At 48.5% G+C, this 25,175-nt stretch overlaps 7 protein-coding genes across 7 annotated transcripts; 3 read left to right on the top strand and 4 right to left on the bottom strand.

Annotated features, from left to right (window-relative positions):
- Nucleotides 1–4,538: 4,538 nt before the first annotated feature.
- J3458_015196 (uncharacterized protein) lies at nt 4,539–5,162 on the bottom strand (the record flags this gene model as incomplete). Its single annotated transcript, XM_007810357.2, has 1 exon — nt 4,539–5,162. One exon carries the CDS (start codon nt 5,160–5,162, stop codon nt 4,539–4,541), a length of 624 nt encoding a protein of 207 aa, XP_007808548.2.
- A 3,728-nt stretch (nt 5,163–8,890) lies between these two features.
- On the top strand, nt 8,891–10,721 carry J3458_015195 (uncharacterized protein; the record flags this gene model as incomplete). The annotated part of the gene is made up of 5 exons (XM_007810356.2): nt 8,891–9,104; nt 9,232–10,088; nt 10,136–10,243; nt 10,299–10,465; nt 10,532–10,721. The coding sequence occupies 5 exons, from the start codon at nt 8,891–8,893 to the stop codon at nt 10,719–10,721; spliced, it is 1,536 nt and encodes a 511-aa protein (XP_007808547.2).
- A 214-nt stretch (nt 10,722–10,935) lies between these two features.
- On the bottom strand, nt 10,936–12,837 carry J3458_015194 (uncharacterized protein; the record flags this gene model as incomplete). The annotated part of the gene is made up of 1 exon (XM_007810355.2): nt 10,936–12,837. One exon carries the CDS (start codon nt 12,835–12,837, stop codon nt 10,936–10,938), a length of 1,902 nt encoding a protein of 633 aa, XP_007808546.2.
- Nucleotides 12,838–14,494: 1,657 nt separating this feature from the next.
- Nucleotides 14,495–15,532, bottom strand: CHI4_1 (Endochitinase 4; the record flags this gene model as incomplete). The annotated part of the gene is made up of 1 exon (XM_007810354.1): nt 14,495–15,532. The coding sequence occupies one exon, from the start codon at nt 15,530–15,532 to the stop codon at nt 14,495–14,497; it is 1,038 nt and encodes a 345-aa protein (XP_007808545.1).
- A 3,892-nt stretch (nt 15,533–19,424) lies between these two features.
- On the top strand, nt 19,425–20,006 carry J3458_015192 (uncharacterized protein; the record flags this gene model as incomplete). The annotated part of the gene is made up of 1 exon (XM_007810353.2): nt 19,425–20,006. One exon carries the CDS (start codon nt 19,425–19,427, stop codon nt 20,004–20,006), a length of 582 nt encoding a protein of 193 aa, XP_007808544.2.
- Nucleotides 20,007–22,239: 2,233 nt separating this feature from the next.
- On the top strand, nt 22,240–22,995 carry J3458_015191 (uncharacterized protein; the record flags this gene model as incomplete). Its single annotated transcript, XM_007810352.2, has 1 exon — nt 22,240–22,995. One exon carries the CDS (start codon nt 22,240–22,242, stop codon nt 22,969–22,971), a length of 732 nt encoding a protein of 243 aa, XP_007808543.2. The 3' UTR covers nt 22,972–22,995.
- Nucleotides 22,996–23,288: 293 nt separating this feature from the next.
- Nucleotides 23,289–25,100, bottom strand: J3458_015190 (uncharacterized protein; the record flags this gene model as incomplete). Its single annotated transcript, XM_007810351.2, has 1 exon — nt 23,289–25,100. The coding sequence occupies one exon, from the start codon at nt 25,098–25,100 to the stop codon at nt 23,289–23,291; it is 1,812 nt and encodes a 603-aa protein (XP_007808542.1).
- Nucleotides 25,101–25,175: the final 75 nt, after the last annotated feature.

The following is a 25,175-nucleotide window of genomic DNA, read 5'->3' as shown; positions in this document are numbered from 1 at the left end:
AAAGAAACATTATTTCCTGCCCTAATCTGCCGATAAAGTTTCTCAGACACTTCTTGTGGAGAGTTCTTAGAAGGTGAAAAATCTCCTTATAGATCTTAAGCTTCTAAAGTAGGTTATAGTTGGACCGCTTTAATGCTTTATAGTAAGACTCTCCTGCTCTTACATCCCTATAACAGCATACTATTTTACGGCGATTATAATCCTCGCAATATGGACTTTCGCCCGAGCACTAGAATAATAGCTTAGTTTTAGTAAATGAACTTTTCCAGCAATACCTTTATTGGCTGGGTGTGCGACCAAGTACCTTTAATTTGGAACTTCTACAAGACTCACAAGCAACTGGTACAGGTTTTCGCTTGCATCTCAAGGGTTCCGATTTCTTAGCTGCGTCGTAGCTTAGTCGTAGCCCTTTATAAGGGAGTAATCGTGGAAGCTTAGGGCTTCTTTTAGGCGAGTTTTTCGGTATAATCTAAATGCGTAAAGTAATAGAAGAGTAATAAACGAAACGTGTAGAACTAAATTGCATATCCTAATATTATGTCGGTATGTTCTGTAGTCTCCTACCATGAAAATATGTCGCTTTTCGAATGTCACCGCCTTTTATGTCATCCCCGCGTCAAGAGGTTGGTTCATCGCCCTTGCCCAATCAAACCACACAAAGGTCGCTCCGGCGACGCCCCCTCAAGATTAATCCTACATTGACGTCGACAGACGTGCCGTACACTCAGTGCATTCCGGTCAGTTCCTCAAATAGTCAGTTAGCCGGATTTTGGGCAATTCAAGGGGGAGAGAGAGACTCTATGTACTGTATATCTGCTTTGGGTTGTGGTTGTGAGAAGGAATGGTGTTGCATTTGGACTCTGTGCAGATACGACTTGTTGGAAGGCCCGAAAGCGGAGGCGCGATGCCAAAGCCAACTGGACAGAGTCGTGCTATCCCATTTCGAGTGACTAATAGTTATGGAGAATCTTTTAATGCTAGCTCCAGGGGAAGATACAGATGAATGCTAAAGGTAAAGAAATAGGATGGGAAACGGTAGTAAACAGCTTCGTGCGTCAGGTCCTCCGCAACCGTCCTAACCCGCAAGGGCAAAAAAGAACATGCTAAAAGTCTCTCGATCATCTATAAAGCGGGTGCCTGGCACTCATAATTACAGTCTCCCTCCTTCCATAGGCTTCAGAAGATAAGTGCTTGCCGTTTCTTTCGCAAGGCAAGCGCCGTGCTGCCACGCCCGTTCCGAAAAGGCATTGACGGACCCCGTAGGGGACCGGTCTCCTGTAACTAGAGCTATAACAAGAAAACTACATTTTTAATTTTTTAAAAAAGCTTAAATATTTAATAATAAATCTAATAAAATACTTAAATTATTATAATAAATACATAAATTAGCTAATATTATAACTAATTAGCTTATATAAAAAAGTGGGTCCTTTAAGCTTATTATAACCCTAAAAAACTAAATTATATATTATTATTGCCTTCGTGGCGTAGTGGTTAAACGCTATAGAGCCCTGCCTTAGCCTAGCAGGGAGCTGGTTTAAACCCGGCTAGAGGCACCTCTAATTTTTCGGCTTAGTTACCCGGAAAAGGGGTTAACTCGTGCCTAAACACGTGAGTTTTAGGGGTGAAATTAAGCTAAACTTACCTTAAAAATTAACTAATAGGCTTAGAGCTTTAAGGTAAAGGAAAATTAAGTTAGCACGTATTATAGCTATAATATAATATATCATAGAAAAATTAAAATAATAGGTTAAGAATAAGCGAAAGTAAATAATTAATACTTATAACCTATATAAGAAGAAATACGCCTTATATTATAACGTAGTATAAGGCGAGAAAGGCTTTACGAATATAAGTAGGTTTTTCTTTTCTTAAGGGTTTTTCTACTTAAAATATAGGTTAATGTACTAGAATAACTTTAAAAGCTCTAGCGTACTCAAATAAATAAATAATATATATTATTATTAAGTACCTTAAACCTAGTAGGCACCTTTAACTTACACGATTTGGAACACGCTCTATATAACCCTAGGGTTATAGCGGGGCGGGAACGACTCGAAATAAAAGCGAGGGGTTTTTTCTTCCTATAGAAAGGGCTTTCCCACTTAAACTACATATAGAAGTACTAGAATAGCTTATAATAGCTCTAGGGTACCTAATAATAATAATAATAATAATAATAATAAGAGAAAGTATAAATATTTATAATTAAGTATAATAAATTAATTTAATTTAAGTAAATTTAAGACAGAAAGTTAAATAATTATATATATAAAATATTATAGCCTTTATATATAATATTATTATTATAATAATCTCTTTTATAAGTTATTACGTAAATAGCTTAATATATTAGATTAAGTTAATCTTATTTTAACTAATTAAAGTATTTAATACGCGAGCGTATTTAGCCGAGTTAAATAATACTACGTTTTAGGGTAATAGTTATTATAATAATTACTCATTAAAATAAATAAAAATTATTAAGTAAAAGTAATTAAAGCGTTTTAATAAATTAATAATAATAATATTAAGTACTTAATTAAATAAAAAAATTAATTAATTAAAAAGTATAAAACAAAAATCTTATAAGTACTTTTTAAGTAAAAATATTAAGTTTTTATTATAATAATATAAGTTAAATAATTCTAATAAGCTTTATAATTAAAGGGTATAAATAATTTTATATTACTTAAAGTTAAGCTTAAAAAAGAAGATAATTAATATTATATAAATTAAGTTAAGAAAAAATTAAAACCCTTTTATTATATAAGAAAATTATAAGAATTTTAAGGTATATTAAGTATAAGTTATTTCTTTTATATATATAAGATAATTCCCTTTTACCTTATAACTTAAAAAAACTAAGAACCTTTAATATTTAAGAGATTATTATTAAATTAAGCCCTTTTACTTGAAGTCCTCCAACGAGCCCTTGTCACATAGTCGCATGCAGTCTGCTCTGTTTCAATGAGGGACCTCACGGTCTGGCAGTTGTCCAGCTCAAACTGGGCATGGCGGAACACGGGCGTGAACTTTTGGAGTGTGGCCAGAGAGTCTGGGCGTAGGTGACCCCGCCTGAGATATCGTCGGGACAATTGATGGGATAGATGGGTGGTTGTGAATGTAGGACGTGCCGTTGCGAGCGGTTGCGCCTGAACAAGCGTCTCTCGCCTCGAGGATGGTGGTGCGCGACAACGGCGATTTCTGGCAGATGTAGCATACGCATACCAAGCCTGCGAATCCGGCACCGACAACGACAATGTCTTGCTCTTGGAGCAGGGCGCTGGTGCCGCCGTGGTTGTCGAGTTGGTGTTTTGGCGGTGGGAGACGGATGAGGTATGGATGTGGTTGAGCGTCCATCAATGGTGTGAAACTCGGCCCGACCGTGGATTTGTGTTTGGGGGCTGCTGCATTCTCGGACTCGACGTGGTCAAGTTGGTTGTCTGTCAACTGTCGGGCTGACAGTGCTATCATGTTGTCTTGGTGAGCAGGCGGCATATTTTACACTGCCCGGCCTTGACGCTCTTGGCCGATCGCCTGACAGACTGACTTGTCGGTACCTTTGCAGTGTCGCATGATGTGATGATATGTAGTAAGAGGTAAAAAGATGGAGCAGCCAAGTACCTAGCTGTTACACTTTTGTATAATATACTCTGCTATTTTATACTATTAATTTTGGTTTTATATTAACTAATCCCTAGTGGCTATATAGCACTAGCCACTCTGAGATGAGGTAAAACTGGCTTTTATTTTACATCTGCTAGCTCTTTCGTGTCTTTCTTCACTAATCGTGCTAGCTTCTGCAGCATTACGATGTGTTTATAGTCTATCGCGGTATAGTACGGTTTCTTTGGCTTGGCTATAAAGGTATATGGCGTTATTCTACTGTCTGTTACTTGATGTAGTGCTTGTATGACTACCTAGGTATGTAGATGGGCTAATCACACAAATAATAATAATAATAATAATAATAATAATAATAATAATAATAATAATATAGCACGAGTCTATATTTTACTATATCGCGAGATCAACTTACTGTAGGCGATAACGAGGCACGCCTCCAGAAGCCTAGACCTTGTGTCAATCTGGCAATTGCGGCCATACTTTGTATCACTGGCATTATGGCCTCAATAAACACAGCGGGACAGTGTGACCCTCGTTGGAATCTGCAGTTCCGGTTAAAGTACGGTCATACTTGTTGATTATATACAACGCTATACACTGGATCGGGTACGGATTCGTATTTTTTAATCGGAAATTTAACTAGAAGATTTTTTTACATTGTCAGAAATAAATTGTGGATAGAATTCAGTTCGTCCCTTTTATTTTCCAATACACTATGAGGAAACATTTCATTGCCGCCGCCAGTCATGGTTTCACGTAATGCTACTTGGTCAGGAGTATCGAGTCCGAAACACTAACACAACTCCCAACACTATATTCAGTTCCTGCAACAAAAATTCGAGGCTTGGGCATGTATCCAACTCCTAGTATTGCCATTGTCACCTCTCATGTGCCCTCATAGACCTTGCCTACAAATCTTTCTTTGCACACTGAGCAAGCTTGGCCACATCCCCTAGAGGCAACTTGTCCTTTTCCTTGCACTCCTTGGCCTTGGCTATGCACTTATCCGTGTCATTATCTTGGTCTGCACAGACCTGCATTCTGTCAACGAATTCAAGGAATTGCCGGATAGGTGCGTCCTTTTCCACTTGGCCGGTACAGCGAAACGCGGCGCGCATGCACGTCTTCTCGTTACCGGAGCGGCCACAATGAGTCTGAAGCTGTTTGTCTGCCTCTGACTGTTCTCGCTGCTTGGAAGGCTGCTTCGAGGCCCCGAGGTTTTCGAGAATAAAACGAACATGGCTGCCAACTCTGGTAAACAGGGTAGGAGCTTCGTTGCACAGCATCATGTCCCTTAGTTGATAACCCGCTTGTGGAATAATAAAGGACGCGAGACCGATGACTTGTCCCGTTTCCTGGTCGACAAGAGAGCAGCCGCTGTCGTACTTGCATACATTCTGGCCGGCGCCGCCGGCGCACACTACTAGTACCGAGTCTCTACCGCCCGACTCTGGATCCAACTTGACGCAGCCCTCGCTTGTGAAAATGGGAATGGAGGCTTTTCGAAGCATGTCGACTTTGTCTCGGTACATTTTCCCAGTGCTGGTACCCCTTGTCTACTAGTCAGCGTCCACGTCTTGTGCGGCAGTGCTGCTCTTGGGGACCGCTTACCAGCCTGCGATGAATGCCTTGGAATTGGCCGCCGGGTCTGAACCGCTAGCCGGCAGAGTTGCGTACCCAATGGTCTCGCTCTTATCAATTGGGGCTTTCAATTTCAAGATGCCAATGTCGTCGGTTGGTAGGGCTCGCCGGTGTTGGTTGAACTTTTGTATCCGGGGTGCGTCTTTGTAGACGCAACTTCTGCATCTGCTCCGTCCGTCGTCTGGTTCTACATGGCCTGCAGGCTTTTTGCGCTGCTGAAGCTAGGAAATGGCGAGTGCAAGAGTCTTCTCGCGCCACCATTGTGAAGTCGGGGGGATTTATGGTTTGATTATAGGCTTAAACGAGAGGACTGTGTATGAGACAGGTCAGGCAGACCTTGACTTGTTGATGAATTGGAATTGATATAGCAGACGGGCAGCTCGATGCATTTATACCTTGTCCTTGGTCGTGTATTTACAAACGACCCGAGGAGATGCGCTCGTGCGCCTATTCTTTGGTCCGTCCATGTCTCCTTGGAGACGTACCTTGTGCAACATCAGCCCACGCATGAATAGCAACACATGCAGCGGTTGTTGAAAATAGTCAGCTACGCAAGTGACATGACTAGCACACAGACGTTGATGGGTCAGAGATTAGTTATATGTATTTTGCATTGCGAGGGTTAGCATCCGATGCCTCTCGCTGGTGCATCTACTCCCTGGGATGCCCAGTCTGCCCTCAACACTAACCTCTTTTTGGTCGTAATGAAGACCTTTGTCTCATCCTTGCCATTGTCTTTCTGCCAAGAAGCAGGGTGCCCAGATGACAAGATTGGATTGACCCTTTTCATGGGTCGGCGTTCTGCGCAAATTATATTCAAGGTAAACGCCAACGGGATCTGCCTCAGACCCTGCCCTGGCATTCTAAAACGTAGCATTCGGATCCACCGAGTTTCTCGCCCAGTACTTACAATGGCCTTTATAAAATATGCTCAGTGACATTGCTGTCTCGAAGAGTACCCCCGAGCTGGAGTCGTTTTCCACTCCCTCCCATTTCGCTGTCACGTGTCTATTGTGCGCACGATCCCTCATTTCGCTCACGGTCATTGTCATTTTTCATCGTCTTGTGCCAGCCAAGATCTATTGTACAATTCTCATTCTTTGTCTTTTTGACCACCCGGCCTTTGTCCACCACGACATGTGTATTGCTGACGCGTCCAGTTCCCGGAAAGAGTATGGCATGTTAATGTCCGCAATCAGGCTCATCTGGTTGCTTGGTAATAACGCATAATATCATGATATATGGTGGGAGGTAAGTACTTGATTAGATTTAATACTTGGCTATTATATTACGACTCAGTCAAGACAAGCACACCACGTGATAATAGCGTCACCAAAGTCAAATCTGACAAGATAAAAAGAGGACTCAGGTCATCAGATATCTCTCAATAAAAGACTTTTATTTTTACACTTTAATAACTTGTACGCTGTACATGTTAATTTCACCCTCTCGCAGTCGAATGCATGTAAGGACCCTTTTACGAAATGTGATACATTAGATATAATATATATCAAATTATAATATACTCTAGTACTAACAAACATACTTTAAGATCTTATAATATACTTTTAAACAAGTAAATGCGTTTTAAATATAGCTATACCTTTCAATATTTTCCACGGTATTAGCACGCAAGACATAGCATTGGCCGTAGTCTCTGCGTGTCTAAAGGATAACTCGGTGTGCCATGTCCCGAAATCGGGTATGTGAAAGCTAGCAGGCCGGGCTTGACTCTATGAAAAATGGTCAATTCCGACCTGCCAACGGCCTCGGGCAGCTAGCTGTGGGCAGCTTCCACGTCTACAACCACTCTGACACCTACACAGCCAGCCAATTATTCATCCTCAGTTGTACGAAACGGCCGAGCTGAGCCGACCCATCATCTGCTCCTCTACATCTTCTATATTTCTTGGTATCTTACCAAAAGGCCTGGAGAAAATTATCCTTGGATTTTCCGGGCACCGCATATTCGTAAGTTAGGAGAAGTAATTTCGGATGGTTGTACTGGCCACTAGAGGGGATGAATCGGTCGTAGTGTCGGACAATAAGGTAAAACCTTTGTTCTGCGACACTTTGGTCGTCATCTTCCATGGGTACGGTGGTGGCATGGTGATGGTTGCAAACTGCTAATGCTGCTTGAAGGCTCAATTGATGAAGTCGGCCAGGTACCGGGCTATCACGCGCCACACAGAAATATACTGCAGTAATACGTATAAGAGAGTTGGCTAGGGTTAGGGTTATTATGGCCGAGAAATTCAACATGTATTATACGTCCATGTTTAAGTATAGTGTAAGTGACCGGTATATATCATATTTTACTTTATATAATTAACAACTGAGGCTATTGCGAGATAACTTTTACCAGCGCGCGCGGTGATGAATCACTGATTTAACCAGTCAAGTATATTCAACCCATCGCGATGCGTGTACTTGTAGTGTATTACGTAATTAATCACTGTTTCCTGGCCTAGGTACGGATAAAATACAGTGCTATTAGATGTCCTGTCTTGAGCTTTTTTTTTCTTTCTTTTCTTAAATCGACTTAATACTGCACCATATTAGTGTATACTTCTCCATGGCCAAATATATCCATGTTGTGTGTGACGCCAGGCTACTTTTGACTGGGCAGAGCAATGGATCCCAGTTGATAATTAATAATACCAGACGAAATTGATTTGATTTCTTGGCCAACATTAAAACGCCAACGCCCATTCAGCCTTGTATTGCACGACGATCGTGAGGAACAATAGCAGACAATTCCTACCCGGGGTGGGAATTGATGACAACACACCCCCGGCCAGAGTTATTGTTGTCTGCCCAGCCATGTTATTGTCCCAGGACGCAGGCAATAAAACACACCCCCTTCATCGTTGACCAACCAGTGCTGCCCAATTCCGCCACATCAACTCAATCACCACCTGAGAATTGTGTGAATAGAGCTTGAACCCGCTTGACAAGAGCTCAAGCTTGTGTGGGGCATGGCACCTATTCCATCTCGAGTTTTGCCTCCCGCTGCGCTCGTCAAGGTTGTCGCAGGGCAAGCTCCTACGTGATGCGAGGCCACATGACCTCCTGCTCATGCGTGCTTGCTTCATAGCGAACGGGGGCATGAAGGCTAGTAATTCAAAGGGTACGAGGCCCGGAGCGCTGACTGCTGCCAAGTCACCGCTGCAGGCCGGAATCGTCATGGCTTGTGAAAAGACCACACGGAGGACTGTGCGAGGGAGGCTGCGCGGTAGATGCAGCGTGCTCCGATACTACATGTCTGCCATTTTTCAGGCGCCGTCATAACCTCACTCCACGAGGGTCAATCTAAGCAGGTACTATTCACAGGTCAAGTGCTGTACCCCCCCGGACGGCAGTGCGCATTGACTTGGTGGCATCATCATGTTGGCTGGCTGCTTCACGGGCGTCGGTGATTTAAAAAACGTGGCATGCCATAATCCATAGCCAGTGAAACCACGTCGGTTCGCTTGACCCAATTCGACATTCGTAGGAGTCTCGCAACTTAAACAAGTCCATACCCTGTGCCTGACATTCCCTTCCATAAGTGACGGTCGAGTATACTCTCCCTTGGCAACATCTTTGAGCGGCACTCCAAAACATACCCGGCCAAACCATGGCTACAACGGCCTCTGGTGTCATATTATTCCTTCTACTGGCTACCCCAGTCTATTTCATTTCGTTGGTCATATATCGCCTGTACTTTCACCCCTTGGCGAAAATCCCAGGGCCCAAGTTGGCCGCGGCGACCAGTTGGTACGAGTTCTACTACGATGTAGTCGGCCGAGGGGTATTTTGCTGGGAAATCAAGCGGATGCATGATGAATACGGTACAGTGCTCCGATTGGGACCCCAACGTCCATGCCGGGCAACCGTTGACGTGATTGTGATGCCGGCGCTACTCATACTTCTGGTTCCCCTTTGCAACTAGTCGACTAAGTACACGTCCCATAACAGGTCCCATTGTTCGAATCAACCCAAGCGAAGTCCACATCCTCGACACAAGCTTCTACGACGAGATATATGCGCCGGCCTCGAAAAAGCGCGACAAGTACGCAGACTATGTAGTCTTCCTCGGCGTGCCAACCGGTGCCTTTGCGACCTGCCCCCATGACCACCACCGTGTCCGCCGCAAAGCGTTAAACGTGTCCTTTTCCAAAAAGGCCATTTACGAAATTGAAGATTTGATCCAGGGCAAAGTCCATCTTCTCTGCGACCGCTTCAGGGACATTGCCCGCAGGAACAAGGTTGTGCGCCTCGACGCTGCATTTTTCGCACTTGCCAACGACATCATTACCGAGTACAGCTTCGGCGAGGGCTACGACTGCCTGAGCAAGAATGACTTCCAGGAGAGCTTCAAGGGCGTGCTTTTAACGGCCGTCGAGGCCGGTGCGTTTATCCGACAGTTCCCATGGGTCGTGGGCATAATCAAGTCCATGCCCGTCCTCGTGCTGCGCCGAATCAGCGGCGCGTTTGCCAGTCTCTTGCAATGGGAGGCCATTGTCAACAAGAGGGTCGAGACGTTGGTCGCGGCGGCGAGGGCGGGCAAGCCGGTTGCCGACAAGTCCGTCTTCTCGACGCTGTTGAGCGGCGACCTGCCGCCCGAGGAAAAGTCGTTTCAGCGCCTGAGCGACGAGGGCAAGTCGCTCATGGGCGCGGGGAGCGAGACAACCTCGTGGACTCTGACGTTGCTCATGTGGTATGTGATGCGGGATGCCCGCGTCCTTGCCAAGTTGAGGGAGGACCTGAGGGACATGCCCGACGGCGCTGCCGAGTCGTCGCTGCTGAAATGGCTGGAGCGGCGGCGATATCTGGTAAGTCTGACGTGCCTCTTGGCGAACGCTGCTTACATGTTGTCCAGAGCGCCGTGGTCACTGAGGCGTTGCGGTTCGACCACGGCGCCATTGGTCGTTTGCCGCGAATTGCAAATGAGCCGCTGCAGTACAAGGACCATGTCATACCGGCCGGGGTGAGTTGCGAAGACCTGATGAATGATGATGGAAGGGAGCTGATTGCTTGACCAGACACCGTTGAGCTCAACCAACTACTGGGTTCACATGGACGAGACCATTTTCCCAAACCCGGCCACGTTCTCTCCCGAGAGGTGGCTCGAGGCCGAGAGGGAGGGAGTCCCTCTCCAGAAGTACATGGTGTCCTTTTCAAAGGGCAGCCGCCAATGCGTTGGCCAAAAGTGAGCCTGCATCGACATTGCCTGGTTGCGAACATGTTTAGGAATAACCACTAACACGAGGACTAGTCTTGCGACTGCTGAATTGTACCTGACGGCGGCGGCGCTGGTTACTCGCTTCGATTTCGAGTTTGTCGGCACCACGGAGCGGGACATCTTGCCAGCCCGCGACTGTTTTATACCAAGGCCCGTGGTTGGTTCACCTGGTGTGTATGTGAAGATTATGGGCCTTGACACGGAAAAAGGAAGGGGCTGCTAAGGGGTGGATTGAGAGCATTGGTCGATAGTAAGTTACTGGGTGAGAGTATTTGGATGCTTGCAAGGTAAAGGGGCCTGTTGAGGCCGCTTCAAGACACAGTTGAATACTATAGCCTGATGAATAAAGTCGACGACGAGTCAATCTCTTGGACATTACAGAATATATTACATTACGGAAACGTGGACCTCGTATACGCATTACAGCTTTTACTGAATTACACAGTACCGTACGACAGGATAATCGCGTCAATCGTGTGGTAGGCAATATATGGCAGGGCCATGCTCAGACGGCCGTAGGCAATAGCAAACTTGTACACGTCGTTGGTGATGCCTCCCTTGCCGCCAAGAAGCTCGCCAGCCTGCTTGAACAGGGCGTCCGACTTCTCGTCAAACCTGCGGCCCCAGCCGGGTTTCTTGCCGGGGTCCAGGAGCTGTCTGTGCCACAGGTCATGGATCTCGCGGACAAGGTCGGCCAGCTCGTTTTGTACGCCAAGAGCTTTGTTGAGCTTGCTCGGCTCTTGGCTCTTCTCAATCATGTCAAAGTAGCCGTTGAAGAATGCATTGTAGGGCGAGTCCGGCAGCGGATCTCGGTTGATGCCACGGCCGAGAGCCTCGACAAGAAGCTCGTTGAGACCAGCCTCGGTAATCTGCCTCTTGGCGCGGCCCAGGATGTCCCACGTCCACTGCCAAAAGTCGGGGTACTTGCTGGTGTAGGCCTCCATGACCTCAAAGATGCGGCGGTGGCGGGCGCGGCAAAAGCTGTACGGGGGAGACGTGGCGGCGATGCGGCCGTCTTCGCGGCCCTCGAACCTGGCAAGCTTATGGCCGCGGAAGAGCTCGCAAAGCATGCCCGAGAGGACCGTGGACATGGTGCCCATGGCCTCGTCCAAGCTCTGGCCGCTGGGATACAGCAGCCGGAGGAGATTGCGTGTCTCCCCGGTATATATGTCCGTGTGAAGGTCCATAACGTCATTGGGAACGGCGGACCCGACGAGCGAGTCCATTCCCGCGTTGTCCAGGTACGCGGCCCCGTCGCTGCACATGTAGGCGGACCCGATGGTGTCGAAGCCGCGGACGGCCATGAGCAGCAGAGGGTCCAGACCCGTCTTGATGTACGACACTCGAGGGGTAGTAAACTCCCTCGAGTTTTCCAGCTTGTTCATGGCGGCGAGGTATGCGAGTGAGATGCGCCAGAACGACCGATCTTGTCCGGAGAGCCTGTCTTCCAAGTTGGGCACCGAGGCGCGCGCGCGCTCTTCAAAGGCCCGGAACCGCTCGCTGTAGACGTTCTTGCCCTTGGCCCAGTCGACGCCCGTCAAGGCCGAGTAGACGTAGTTTTCCTGGCTGGAGTTGGTCTCGAGGCCAAACGACTGACACATCATGAGGTAGAAGGGGAACTGGGAGATGATGGGGGGGTCGCAGACCAGACCGGTGAGCAGCTTCCCCCACGGAGCAAAGTGCTCATCGCGAGCGGCCTGAGACGAGTGGAACTCGGGCTGAATGTCTCCCGTGTTGCCGTTCTCAGTCGCGGCGAGGAGGATCTCCGCGCCAACTTCCAGGGTCACCTGGTAGGTCAACTCGACGAGATTGAGATTGTGAAGACCGGTGCCGGCGGCACGTTCCCTGTCGAGGACCTCGTGAAACTCGGCACCAAAGGGCCGCACAAGGTCCATGCATTCTGTCGAGGGACTGTAGTTGGTGAAGGCGTCCAAGACCCAGCCGGCAAGTTGAGATGTAAGTGGATAGTGGCCAATCCGCCGCTTGAGCTGCGCAGTCGGCGGAAAAGGGACAAGATGAACCTTGCTCTGGCTCCAGTGCCGGCTGTGAAAGGGCTCTTGGTTGTGGAAGTCCTCTGAGCAGTGGGCATCACGACGAGGGTTGAGGCCGCCGGACTTGAGACAATTCAGGCCCCGTCCGGTGTACCGCATCTTGCGGGTGTTTATAACACCGACTGTCTCCATGTCTGTTTGAGATGCACCTGTGATGGCGAGACTATGTGGGGATGCAAAGATGGAAGAGTATATACACCATAGGATGTAGGTAGGGTCCAACAGTGACCATGTCCACGACGGTGTGTTGCCGGTGAAGATTCTTGAAACAAACATGGCATGGACCATTGCAAGCGCTACGAGAGTTTTTAAATATCCCTAAAGATATCCTGCATGTAGAGTGGCTTCACGGCGTGGTAATGCAAAGGATGAAGGTTGATTCTACAGCTTTGGAGTCTTGAAAAGAAAAAGAGGCCTTGTGGGTGGGCCGAGTTCCCTCCAAATCCCGTCCTCTCGGTATTCAGTGGCTGTGATAAAACGACGCCTCATGCAGACAATGAGTTGTGGCAGAGTTGGCCACCAGGTTTCCGCGAAGTGGCTCGTCTGCTTCAACCCGGGCGTGATGAGCACACGACGGGGGGCTTGCAAAGACCAAACCACCCACCCAACCATTTATTAGTTGGGTGGCTATGAATGAATGGGATGCCTTTCCCGTCTATTTACTGTTTCTATTGGCCCGGTAAACTCTTGTTTCGTTTTCCCCGGGCGCGGAGAATACTGCTCAACTTGACGCCCAGGGCATTGGTTTTCCGATGTGAGATGTGATATGCGCGACTGCCATGGTGCAGGAACCGGAGGGGGAGGAAGCAGACTCCAGGCAGACTCTAACCAATGCCCTCTACGTAGGCTGAAGGCCTATCAGTGAAGGTCCATGTGGCGTTTTACCCGGCCACTTGGGTCGTCCTCACCAATGGTTCACAGCAGCAACACTGGGGGAGTCTCTGTTTTGGGCGTGAACGCAGTAGAACGTGGCTCTATGCCAGGAAATAGTAGCCGAAAAAAAGAAATAAATAAATAAATGGCTTACATGGTTTACGCCCGTTGGCTTTTCAATCTCTTGCAAATTTGGCCCGGCGGTCGCATAGGGAGCTTGAGCAGGGGCGTCTCCATGATCTGTGCCCTATTCACAACCTCAACAATAGCAATGCACAATACTTGCTAAGATATCTTCACCTGTATAGTGCAACTCGGCGTCTTTTGTCGATTGATTGTCATGGACAAAGGACAATCTGTGCGCTTTGTGGCGTGTGCCCTATGCCGTGATGTTCTCGTCAACCGCGTGTGCCAAGCCTACTTTGTGCGTACTTGTTTCTTGAACACGTTGCAGCTTAACCGTGTCGGAGCGACAAAGTATTGTCCGCTTGTTTCCTTGAAACCGGTTTTTTAACTGTGACTAATACTATTATATTATTTTTTGGGGAACGAAGTAGGCAATGGTGAACTATTGCTTGTCTTCCACACACCACGTTCCAAGATTGGGTGAGGTGGTCCGAAGCAATGTACCGCAGAGAAACCGGCAAGGGCTTGCCAACTCATGATTGGTAACTCCGTTACGCAGTTGTGGCTCGTAATGGTTGGAAGACGGGATAGGAAACTCATGCTCGAGACACGGTATGCGCCAGATGAGGGCGCCCTATCAAGGACCATATGCAGTCTGCGCCTACAAGCCAATCAAATGGCAGGAGTAAATACGTTGGAATTTATCATCCTCTTCAATACAATTGTGGGAAATATATACATCAAGTGTCTCTATATACACTCTATATACATGTGAGTAGAAGGCTGTCGTGAACATCGTCGTAGAGCGAAATGGGAAAAGGTAACACGTGCGTCCAAGCATCATGTGGATGATGGCTTTGTATCATGTGCGTCATAGGACTCGGCTGTGAGACAACACGCGCCGCTCTCCGTGGTCAACGTCAACGCTCTTGTGCTACCAGCTCCTTCAGAGGCGCCGCTTCAAGTTGTCGCCAAAGGTCCAGCCCTTGGATCCGTCCCAGTTGATAGACCATGTCATGAGGCCTTTGAGAGAGCCATGATAATGATCCAATGCTTGTCCAACCAGACTGGGCGACATGTATCCGCCACCGGCGCCCGGCTGCGCAGGCAAACCAGGGACTTGCATGCTGTAAGGAAGCCGGATGGTGGTGCCCTGGATCACGAGTCCTTTATTCAAGCAGTCTGTCTGGGCAATGAAGCCTTTGACTGTGCCAGCCTCGTATGAATCTCCTGAACATCCGTACATGGCGCCGTTGTAGTACTGCATGTTGAGCCACCACAACCGGCCATTGTCGGCATACTTTTTGATGATGGGAAGATAGGCACCCCAGATGGATCCATATGTCACGCTGCCCCCCGTCACGTATGCCGTCTCTGGCGCCATTGTCAGGCCAAAGTTGGACGGCATCTGCGCAAGGATGCCGTCAATGATGCGGATCAGGTTGGCCTGCGAGGCCGACAGTGTGTTGATGCTGCCGCTGCCGCTTAGGCCGGCCTCGATATCAATGTCAACGCCGTCAAAGTTGTACTTTTTCAAAATGGGCACAATGGTCGAGATGAACTTGTCGGCAACGGTGCTCGAGCTCAGGTCTATGGCCGCGGCGGCGCCACCGATGGACATGAGGATGGTCGCACCGGCCGCTTTGGCCTGGCACATTTCAGCCGGCGTCGCGACCTTGACATTGACGTCCATGCCGTCTTCCCATAGGGCTGTGCCGTCAGGCAGGATGACGGGGAAGGCGGCGCTAATCACATTGTAGCCATGCTGCCGGATCTGGGCGTCTTGGATCGGAGTCCATCCAAACGGGGGGTGCACGCCGTTCTTCCCTCCGTCCCAGTTCTCCCAGTATCCCTGAAGAACCCTGCCTGCGGGCTTTCCTTTAGTTGCGCACGTTCCGTTTTGCGCAAAGGCCGGTATGGGACCAAGTAGTGTCGATACTATAATGGGTAACAACACGAAACCCGTGTTGAAGAGCGGTGCCATGTTGAAAAAATCAGCTGGGAAGGACCAGGGTAAATTTGCCAGTTCTAGCAAACACCTGGATCTAATAGCGAGAGCACAATGGACGCTTATCTCCTTTTTGAGCTTGCTTGTTTGAAAACCAGGTTGGAGGAGGAGGTTAGAGTGTGCTCTTATATAGCCCTTGGCTTTAACCTGCTCCACGAATGTCCTCTTTATTTTGCTTGGTGTCACAGGACCGCATTGTCCCAGTCCAGCAAGTAGCTGGACATGGATGCAAATGCTATATCCAACACGTGCAGTCACCGTGACCCCAACTTGGGAACCCCCCTCGGAGCAGCGTAACGTAGGATGGATCCGGAGGGCAGTCGTGAGAACTGCTCAACAAAACTCATGAGCCATAATGGCCCAAGGTGGAGACCGCATTCATCTGTAAGGGTAATTAAGAACACGTTTCACAAAGCATACACAGGCTGGGTTCATGGTTAGACAGCGCCTGGGTTACATTCCTACTTAGGCAAGTGACATCAATGCCGACGTTGACAACTGCTGATCGCCCCCAATCATTCGCATTGGGGACATAGACTTGCAATTTTGAGGCATTGGTTTTGTTCATTTTGCCCGACTTGGCTTTTGCTTGTTGCTGCCTTGGTCCTTGAGCGTCTCTCATGCGAGTGGCGCGCATAAAAGGCTTGCCAACACCCTTGCCGCTGTTTGTCTCAGAGTCTACAATCAATAATGCGCTCCTGCTGTCACGCGGCCTAGATCTGGACAAACGTAGCGGATAACGAAGGTTACGCAACAACAAAGAAAGGTATCACGAGAGCCCGGAGTCGCACCTTGGCGAGGGCTGCCTCAGGCTGCGAGGGGTCACCGACTTCTTGAATCTTGTATTTATAAAGAGCTCTGACCCTTCAAGGCCTCTTAGATAACCAAGGATCCTTGATACTAAAGATCGAAAAGGACCCCATATTCTAAGCCCAGTAACCCTGCCCTTTTCACAACTGCGGAGTTCAATAGGCGAATTTATCAGAGGCTGGAGTCCTCCCGATTGGCGATGCGAGAAATAAACAGCGCAGCCAAAGTCAAAGTTCATCCCAACTTTGACTGTCCGATTTTCGCTTTCCTCCACCGTTTTACTACTAGTCTAACATGTCATCGTTTAACGCGTATATAATGCAACAGGCCTTCTCATATTAAAAGCGCCGCTTCTACTTCAGCATGTGCATGGTATGAAGGTCCGTCCTCGACATCCGATATGGTCGTCTGAGATTGAACCTCAACAGCCACAGGAGTATGAGGTGGAAACATACTTCCTTTGCACTTCTCCCTCGCAAACATATTGGAAAGAATAAAGGAAGAGCAGGTTGTGCCTGTGGTATTGGCTATGGTGATTTTCCTTGCGGCGTTGACTTGCATAGTGGTTGTCACTTCGTCGCGTTTATCGCAAGCTGTCATGGTACCGGACAGACCATGGCTCAGCCTGTGCCTAGTTCCTTGATAAAAGTCATTTATATTGGCTGGTGGATAAATCATCTTCCGTGAGTATAATTTGAGCAAAGTGATTCGGCAAGTACGCAGGTAAAATCTACAGGCATAACTGCGAGGCCATAGCTAATGTTGGGTTGCAGACTTTGTAAAACTAATTTTTTTTACTCACCAGCGCCCCATCAAAGCCGCTCCTTTGATCAAGAAAAACGCTTCATGAGGGTAGGTACTTGCTTGTCACTTGATATCAACTTTGCTATGGACAAAGCATGAGCTTCGATGCCCGATCCCTTCGTGGTGCCTCTGCACAATGTTGATCAAATGAGAGAGACTCGAGAAGAAGTTTGACCTTGCAATTTGCAGTGTATTAAGACGATCATGCAGTTAAATTTGGGAGTCCTTCAACGTCCCATTTGGCGTATACTCTGCGATAACACAGATCTGATTCCCGCCCAGAACCATGTAAACGGGTTTGTTGTCGCAGTCGGGATGAATTTGAACATCCATGGACAGCCACAACCCTCATGCTGAAAATGAAGAGGTGGAAATGTTCACACCCATTCGCCGATTACCACAGCTCGATAGGCTGAGCTATTTAGGGTGCAATGCATGTTGCTTCTTGATCGACATCTAGCATCTATCTATACAGTACTTGGACAAGATTCTGTTAGAGTATATTAGAGGCAATAATCTAGCACACTTTATCAGTCGCAGTTCTTTTGGGTCCTAATCACACAAGGTTGTGCCGACTGAGGTAATGCTTTAACTGTCAAGGATACGGCCACATAGGAACCCAGTGCAAGGCAATAATGAGATGCGGCTACTGCGCCTAAGAGTATGCATCCCGGGAATGTCATACAAAGTCTGATAAGAGCGTCTCCAAGAAGTGCACCAACTGTAGAGGGGGCCACGAGGCATGGAGCAATGTTACACGGAAAAGGCCCAACAGATCGTGAAGCCCAACAAAGGGGCTTCACCGATAAAGGACTTATTGGTTAGACAGCTGGAACACGTGCCCGGGCTAGATCCCTAGGCCCGGGCGTTCCTTTCATGTATATATAAGATCACCTCTCCCTCCCTTCCTTGAAGCAACTCAGGACCTTTGACATCCTACGAGATTATTATTGAATTTAGTCCCTTTTGCTCCAAGCCCTCATAACGAGCCCTTGTCACAAGCAAGCAGTGTGCGACAAGGAAGGACGAGATGGCCAAGGTCAAAGCTGCCTACGCTACACGCCCTAGATACCACCTGGTACCATAGCGTAATGCTACGATTAACCAGACGAACCCGAATATAAACACCCAGGAGAAAGCAGTTGGAAGTAACGCCCGCGAGGGAGTGCCGTCTCTCGCATCCAGTTGCGTTTAACACAATTCTCCGTCCGGGCCACTCGTCCGAGACGCGAGGAGCAATTGCTGTGGTATCTGCACTGTTACGACAAATGCGCTTACCGCGCTTTGAAGAATGCTGGACAAGTCAAGAACTAGGCGGGGGCATGAAACTTGAAAACAATGTCTAGCGACTGCCAGAGATGTTGATTGACGCCCTGGACATTTTTAAATTAGCGGCATTTTACAATGTTACTCGAGATTTAAATCTAAATCAAATTGGGGTATTGGACGTTTCTCGGCTCCATCGTCTGCCGACCGAACTTGAATTTTTGAGAAGCCATCGCAAGAGAACGAAGCCAAGTACATGCGCAAAAGCCGTCTCGTAGCTTCCACGGTGAGACATTCTGCTACGGATTCTATAGCAAGGACCAAGTCAACCTCCAAGATAGCCCGAGCAATCACTGCAAGCCTTATGCAACGCCGGCTGTTCATATTCAGCCGTTTTGCTCATCGACGCAACCTTCCCGTTACAGGCTTCCGGGAAAGACGTCTATGGGCTATTTTCAACCTTATTGCTGACGACTCATGACCAAAAAAAACTGCGCTCGCACCCAACTTCTCTTCTGAGGATATTCCGCCGTCATTAACGCTGACCTTGGCTCAAAAACCGAAAAAAGAGAGGCGGGGAGAACTTTTGTTGAAAATAACGCATGACCACTAAACGCCACAAAGAGACAACGGCAATATAGCTACAAGCCCCTCTAGCCATTTGAAGCAGGCGGTTGGGCAGGTAAGAACGCTCTGTGTCTCATTTCTGCTTTGCCAGCCTTGATGGTGTGGTGGGGGGTAGCATCAGGCAATAGACCCTTGAATGTCTCCCGTCTTTGCCAAAAGACGTGTTACACTCTGATCGGAGAGCGTGAACAGTGTCGTGGCCATAAATCCCTCCTCCTCCACCAGTTTTCGTGCGGCATCGTCTTGTATAGCAACACCGACGAAGACGTCCCACTTGTTCATATGGAAATCAGAAAACGGAGTCGCCGACTGCAACATATATATTAACCAATCACAGCCCTTTGACAGCATAATCATCAAGATGAAACTCTCCGTTACTGTTGCTCTTCTCTGCCTAGCCTCCAGGGCGTATTCCTTGGTTGCTGCTCCGCCGCCTACAAGAGTTGATAGCTCTGTGCCAACCCTTGTAGACCGTGACTTGGCAACAGCTACCTCGGTACTAGCAGATGTCAAGAATGGTTTTGTTGCCCTCGCTGCCGCTGCGAAAGACTTTAATGGCGATCCTGGGCCTCTGAAGACCGCCGCCTCCGGCCTTCTGGCCAAGGTTGAATCTGGCACAACGGCAGTCAAAAACTTGACCCCGTTGTCTTTTTTTGAATGTCTGTCGTTGCTCGCACCGGCACAAGATCTTCAAAAGCAGGGAAAGGCTCTCTCGGACCAACTCAAAGCAAAGAAGGACCTCATTCAGCAGTATAAACAGTGCGCAACAACGTACGGCTTTCTTGATACAGGCGTCACCGATAGCGTCGCTCTCATTACCGCCGTTGTGTCCAAAGTTCCAAGTATCTTCAAAGACACCGTTCAAAATGAGGGCAACAAGATTACTCAGCAACTCAAGGACCTTAGAGATGCCTTTGCTCCGGGAAACTGTTCGGATTCTTAGCTTACCGAATGTGTGTTCCTGCCAGCAATTTCCCGGAGGAGCTTTGTCGGATGATTAAGGAGATAAGAGAACGATTTTATGAAGCTGAATACTTTTCTGCAGTCTGTTCTGTTTGTTTATGGCGTGGCATCTTGCTACCCCAGGTTTACGCACCAATGGTCTACGATAGGATACAGAAGTCAGCAAGTACCTGCAGCCACATTGCATTTGCACAATGTCTTCCAGTGTATGGGGGTCACCTTTGGTCTCCCATCATGCCATTACATGTGATCATTAGCGCTGTGGCAAGCATCACACCTTGGAGCTTTACGGCAATGGGACTATTAGTATGCTATGCTAGAAAATAATCAATATAAAGGATAATCGAGCGTTAATTCAAACCCAGAGGAAGAAATTGCGTTGTTGATTGTATCGTGATTCTCAGCGCCTCAAAATTCTAACCACTAAGCTACCAAGTGTCCCATAATTGCCGTTGATAAATCCCCGGACACACGGTCAAGTCAATTAGCCGACCTAGTTTTGGCTCTAGTTGTAGTCTCAGCATGAATTTCCCCTTCTCCATCCGGAATTCTGCTTTTATCAAGCCGCCGTCTATGCCACCAAGGACGTCACTAAGCCCCATACCGGCGAAATACCTTTATTGTTTGCAAATATTTTGAACTCAAGCGAAAAGCCAACGACTGATCAGATGCGTCGATGTACAATCTTTCCTGTCGGGTGACTACGAGCAGCTAACGATAGCCAGTATCATGGTATGTTCCGGTGTACATGCCTCGGGCGAGGCATGAAACTGCATAGCCACGGTAGTAGTATGTACGCAGTCCAGCGCCATTTGGAAAGAGCAACGACCAAACAACTCGGCAAAACTTAACCCGCTCAACTTTTCCACAAGGTGCGTAGCGGCAGTGTACATGATGCCGCAGTTCATATACTTGGGGCGAGTTGGCGCAGCCGCCGCTAAACTCCTTAGAATACGACTAACAGACTTTACGTTACGTTGGCTGGCTCGTGGACTCATGTAGGAGGAGCCGTGCCTAGGGTTCGTCAACCGCGCCCGTATATTGTGTTCTGGGTCACTCATAAACCACAGGCTATGAATCTTACGGGGCCATGCCGGTCCGCTAGCTGAGTATATCCTCCACCGTCACTGAAACGGTATCTGTCTGGCTTTGGGAAGTCGACACCGCGTCGAAAAACATTTCCTCGGAGCAGTCACGCGATGGTTCATGGATAGCTTGCCGTAAACTGCTGTGACAATCGCATCGCCTTCCACAATGGCGGCTGCAAGCCGGGGGACGTGGTGCCTGTTTAGCAGTTCCTGAACCCTTGATGCAAATATTCTCTCGAAGAAACCACTGCAGCCACAGGTTTGAAATACCGAAGTCAATCTTGACGGAGAGAGCTGACAGGTGCTTACTACGCGGTTCCGGCATACTTTTGTAGAAGAAGAACATGACGGCTTACCCTCAGGGTTGTTAAATTCGCTTCTTTGCTAATTGGGAAGTTACCCCAGCTTGACCAAAGAAGAAACAACTTGAGTTCTTAGACTAATAAACGTTCATGATATAGATGTGGGGTTTGTAACTATAACCTGATGTGGCGACGAACAGGAACGTCTATAACCAATGCGGGGCAACTCATCAGTCTCATACATTCCCGAAACAAAAGACCTGGTAACTTGGGGCTGCGTTGGCCCTAAACCAAAGACACAGCTGGGCTCCTTCTCTTCTCATCAGTTGTCGGATCCTAAGCAACGTACTGGTGCTACCCATGCAGGTATGAAAGGGTCCTCCAGGTACTCTAGGTCCCGTCAGAAAGTCTGCGAGAATTGCTCGACTGCCAAGGCAAAGTGCGATCGGGGCCAAGGACAGTGTTCGAGATGTGCAGCTCGTGGCATTCGCTGCATGTACCCCGGGTCCGTCGTGACAAACAACAACTCTACGAGAAGCTCAGAAGCGCCTGAAGAACAACATGCTACAATCTCCGACACTCCGGAACATCAAGCTTGGCTAGCCCGGGACTACAACCCCTCCACCAGGCGGGCGCCTCACGGGACGCCCGACTTTTCTCGTCTCAAGCTCTGTTGCCCTATAAAAGTGGATGACATCCAAAACCGTTGGCTAACCCTTTTTGTCCCCATACTTGGACAACGACCTAAGCAGTACCCGGCAATATTACGTTGTTTATCAGCAAGGTTCTGAGATCCTATGTAGCAGTTGCGTCAAGAGGTCGCATGGTACCAACCTTCATATACCTGCTGCAGGTGCGTGCCCTTGCGACCATGTCGCCATTGTCAGTCTGCCTGAGCTTGATTCGAATGTGTGAGCAGCCTGCTCCTGGGAGTGAGGGCGTCATTGTTGATCTTTTGCGCAGAGAGATGGCAAGCATCTACGCAATTCGCAGTGGTTACGACTACATGGCCATGCTAGCGGCGTTTCAAGCCTTTTTATTTTACGCAATGTGCTTGTTTTTTAGACTCGACCAGGGCCCAGATGCTGGCATGAGGGAGGTAATGATGAATCTCCAAGATCTCGCAGCCATGAGCTGCCGGCACGGCCTGGTGTGTGCCGAGGAGCAGCAACGTGCCCGGCCGAGATGGGAGGCCTGGGTTGTCGCCGAAGCCAAAAGGCGAACTCTCTTCACAATGTATCTCTTTGACAGTGTTTTATCGTCTCTAGATGGTCTTCCCACGTTCCTCGGCACAGAACTGACAGGACTCCCTGCCCCGGCATCCAAAGTGCTCTGGCAAGCCACAGAGAGGGGGACTTGGGAAACGTCGTACAGCCTGGATTTGGCTGACTGGCCTACTGGGAAGCTCCGGATTGATGAACTTTGGCCAGTGTCGTCCGATACGGGGCAGGCGGCTATTCTGGAACAGTGTAATAGAGTGGATCGCTGGCTGGAAGGCGTGGATGAGTATGGAACGATGCTTTATGCTGTCACAAGTTGTACGCATGGAACTTGAGCTACTTAACAGTCTTCACAAACGCATGTTATAGACTCAAATATGTATATATGTATGAAAAAAAAAATCTACTTCTCATTTAGGATAATGTCAACAGCCGCAACTATGTTCCTCTTATGACGGCGTTTCTCACCGAAGCGATAGTCACTTTGCCAGTCGCCCAGCTTATACTCATATTTCTAACGATTGAGACTAGATGTATTTGGTTGTGAATAATTGATATCAACTAGTTCGTTTTCCAACTTTCTTTGGGGCCTTCCTGTGGTAGTTGAATACTTCACGTTCCAACTTCTTCCACTGCTTTTCCTCTTTGATTCTTAAGCCTTCACACTGTAAGTCGTCAAAACTGCCTTGTGGTCTGACGTCCATTCGTTGTTGCCGTGATTTGGCTCCGCTGTTGGGTTGCCTACTACAACCGCCTCGGAATCCCGAACCGTAAGCTTGCGGCCTTTGTGATAGACAAAGTCAATTCGATCCAGAGGCTCCGGTCGGCCGTTGTTATCCAGATAGATTGGGGACCAAGTAATACCGGGTGTTGCCACGGGATCCGAATGCGCCACCCGGAATGAATCAATCAGCCCAGCATCAGTTGGGTACTTGGACGTCGGCCAGGCGACTTGACCAATGCCGCAATGCTGATTCTTGCTGGCCTCGGTCCAGTCCAGGTGAGACGGGGCATTGAAGTCTCCCAAGAGCAAAACAGGCACATTTTCCGCGTTTGAAAGGTGGTCACCCATCTTTTTTGTTATCTCCTGAATCTGCGGGGTGCGGCCCGACTGACTCTCTCGTTCCATGACTCGACCGACGCTCATCTTGTCAAAGCAAAAGTCATACGGGCCGTATGGATCATAGCCGAGATGTGCATTCCAAACAATGATGTCGCCATCAGCTCCATCCAAGGAAATCCTCACCGAGCCCGAGACAGACGTCGCCGAGTACACCTGGGTAATCGGGTATCGACTAATAATCGAAACATCGGGGCCCTGCCATGAGTACCAGCCAAAAGCATGGGCGAGGCGAGTGCCGTGGCCTCCCGTGCTCTCTTGGAATCCCACTATGTCGACATTCTTGTCCGCCAAAAAGCGCACCTGCTTCTCGTGATAGTTGGAAACCTGTGTGCCCCCATGCCAAAGGTTGAACGATAGAACTCGTAGGTTCTCAACAAGCGAGGAGCCTGCAGGGCGCACAGGAATGTGTACTGGTATTGAGGCAGTGACTCCGTTCTTGTCCTGTGCTTCGACGCGTAGCGTCGTGTCTTTGGCGCTGGATGAAGGTGTGCCGCTTATGACGCCTGAGGAGCTAATTACAGCCCAGTCCCCGTCTCCAACAATCTTGAATTTCGTGTCTTTGTCACCGGGTTGGCTGACGAGATTGCCGAGGCTGGCTTCAAACTTGTCACCTTGGCGGGCATTCTTGGTGGTGATGTCTTTGGCAATGAAGTGGAATGGTTCTGCGTTCCGCGCCTGTGCGGCGATTGGTTCAGACAACCATTTGTAGCCACCGTCGGCAAGGAAGAAGGCCTTGTATTCTCCGGGGCTTAGGTCTTTGGTTGACAGCGTAACCTCTCCCACGGACGCAGGAGCCCATTCCCACGTCAAGGATGGTTGGTCCTCTACCTGATTTACCGGGCCTCCCCCTTCGGCGAAATACAAGCCAATCCAATTTTTGTCATTGGCCTGAGTTGTAGTGTACTTGATATTGATGGGAGTTCTGCTGTAATCAACGCTGATTGAGCCGGGGTATTTGGTTGATTCGCCTAGAGCAAGCTGTACCGGCGCCGCAAGCGACTTATACTTGTCATCTGCCAAGAAGTAGGCCTTGTATTCGCCCGACCCAAGTCCATCGTTGTCAAACTTGACAGAGCCCTGGGCCTCGGGTGCATATGACCACCGAATAGAAGGTTGGTTAAATTCGCCGTTGTCAGGCCCGCCGCCTGCCGCGTAATAAAGGCCAATCCAGTTCCGGGGGCTCGGCTCTGCAGTTGTGTACTTGAACTCTAGGGGACTTGTTGACACAAGAGCCAAGGACCCCTGTTCTACTGACGCCTGGCGTCTGAAGGTCACAGCAGAGTCAATAAGACTTGCTTGGAGGACAAGTCCCAAGGAAACGGTCCGGAGAAATCGAAACATGATGGCACGGGCTAGGCGAGCATACCCATGATATACTGAATGAAAGCCTTTGCGGGAAATTTTTTGGTCATGCGT

This window comes from Metarhizium acridum (genome assembly GCF_019434415.1).
Source record: "Metarhizium acridum strain ARSEF 324 chromosome Unknown scaffold_347, whole genome shotgun sequence".
NCBI classification, from domain to species: Eukaryota; Fungi; Ascomycota; class Sordariomycetes; order Hypocreales; family Clavicipitaceae; genus Metarhizium; species Metarhizium acridum.
The sequence above is the reverse complement of the archived record's forward strand: the minus strand, read 5'-3'. Positions and strand labels throughout refer to the sequence as shown.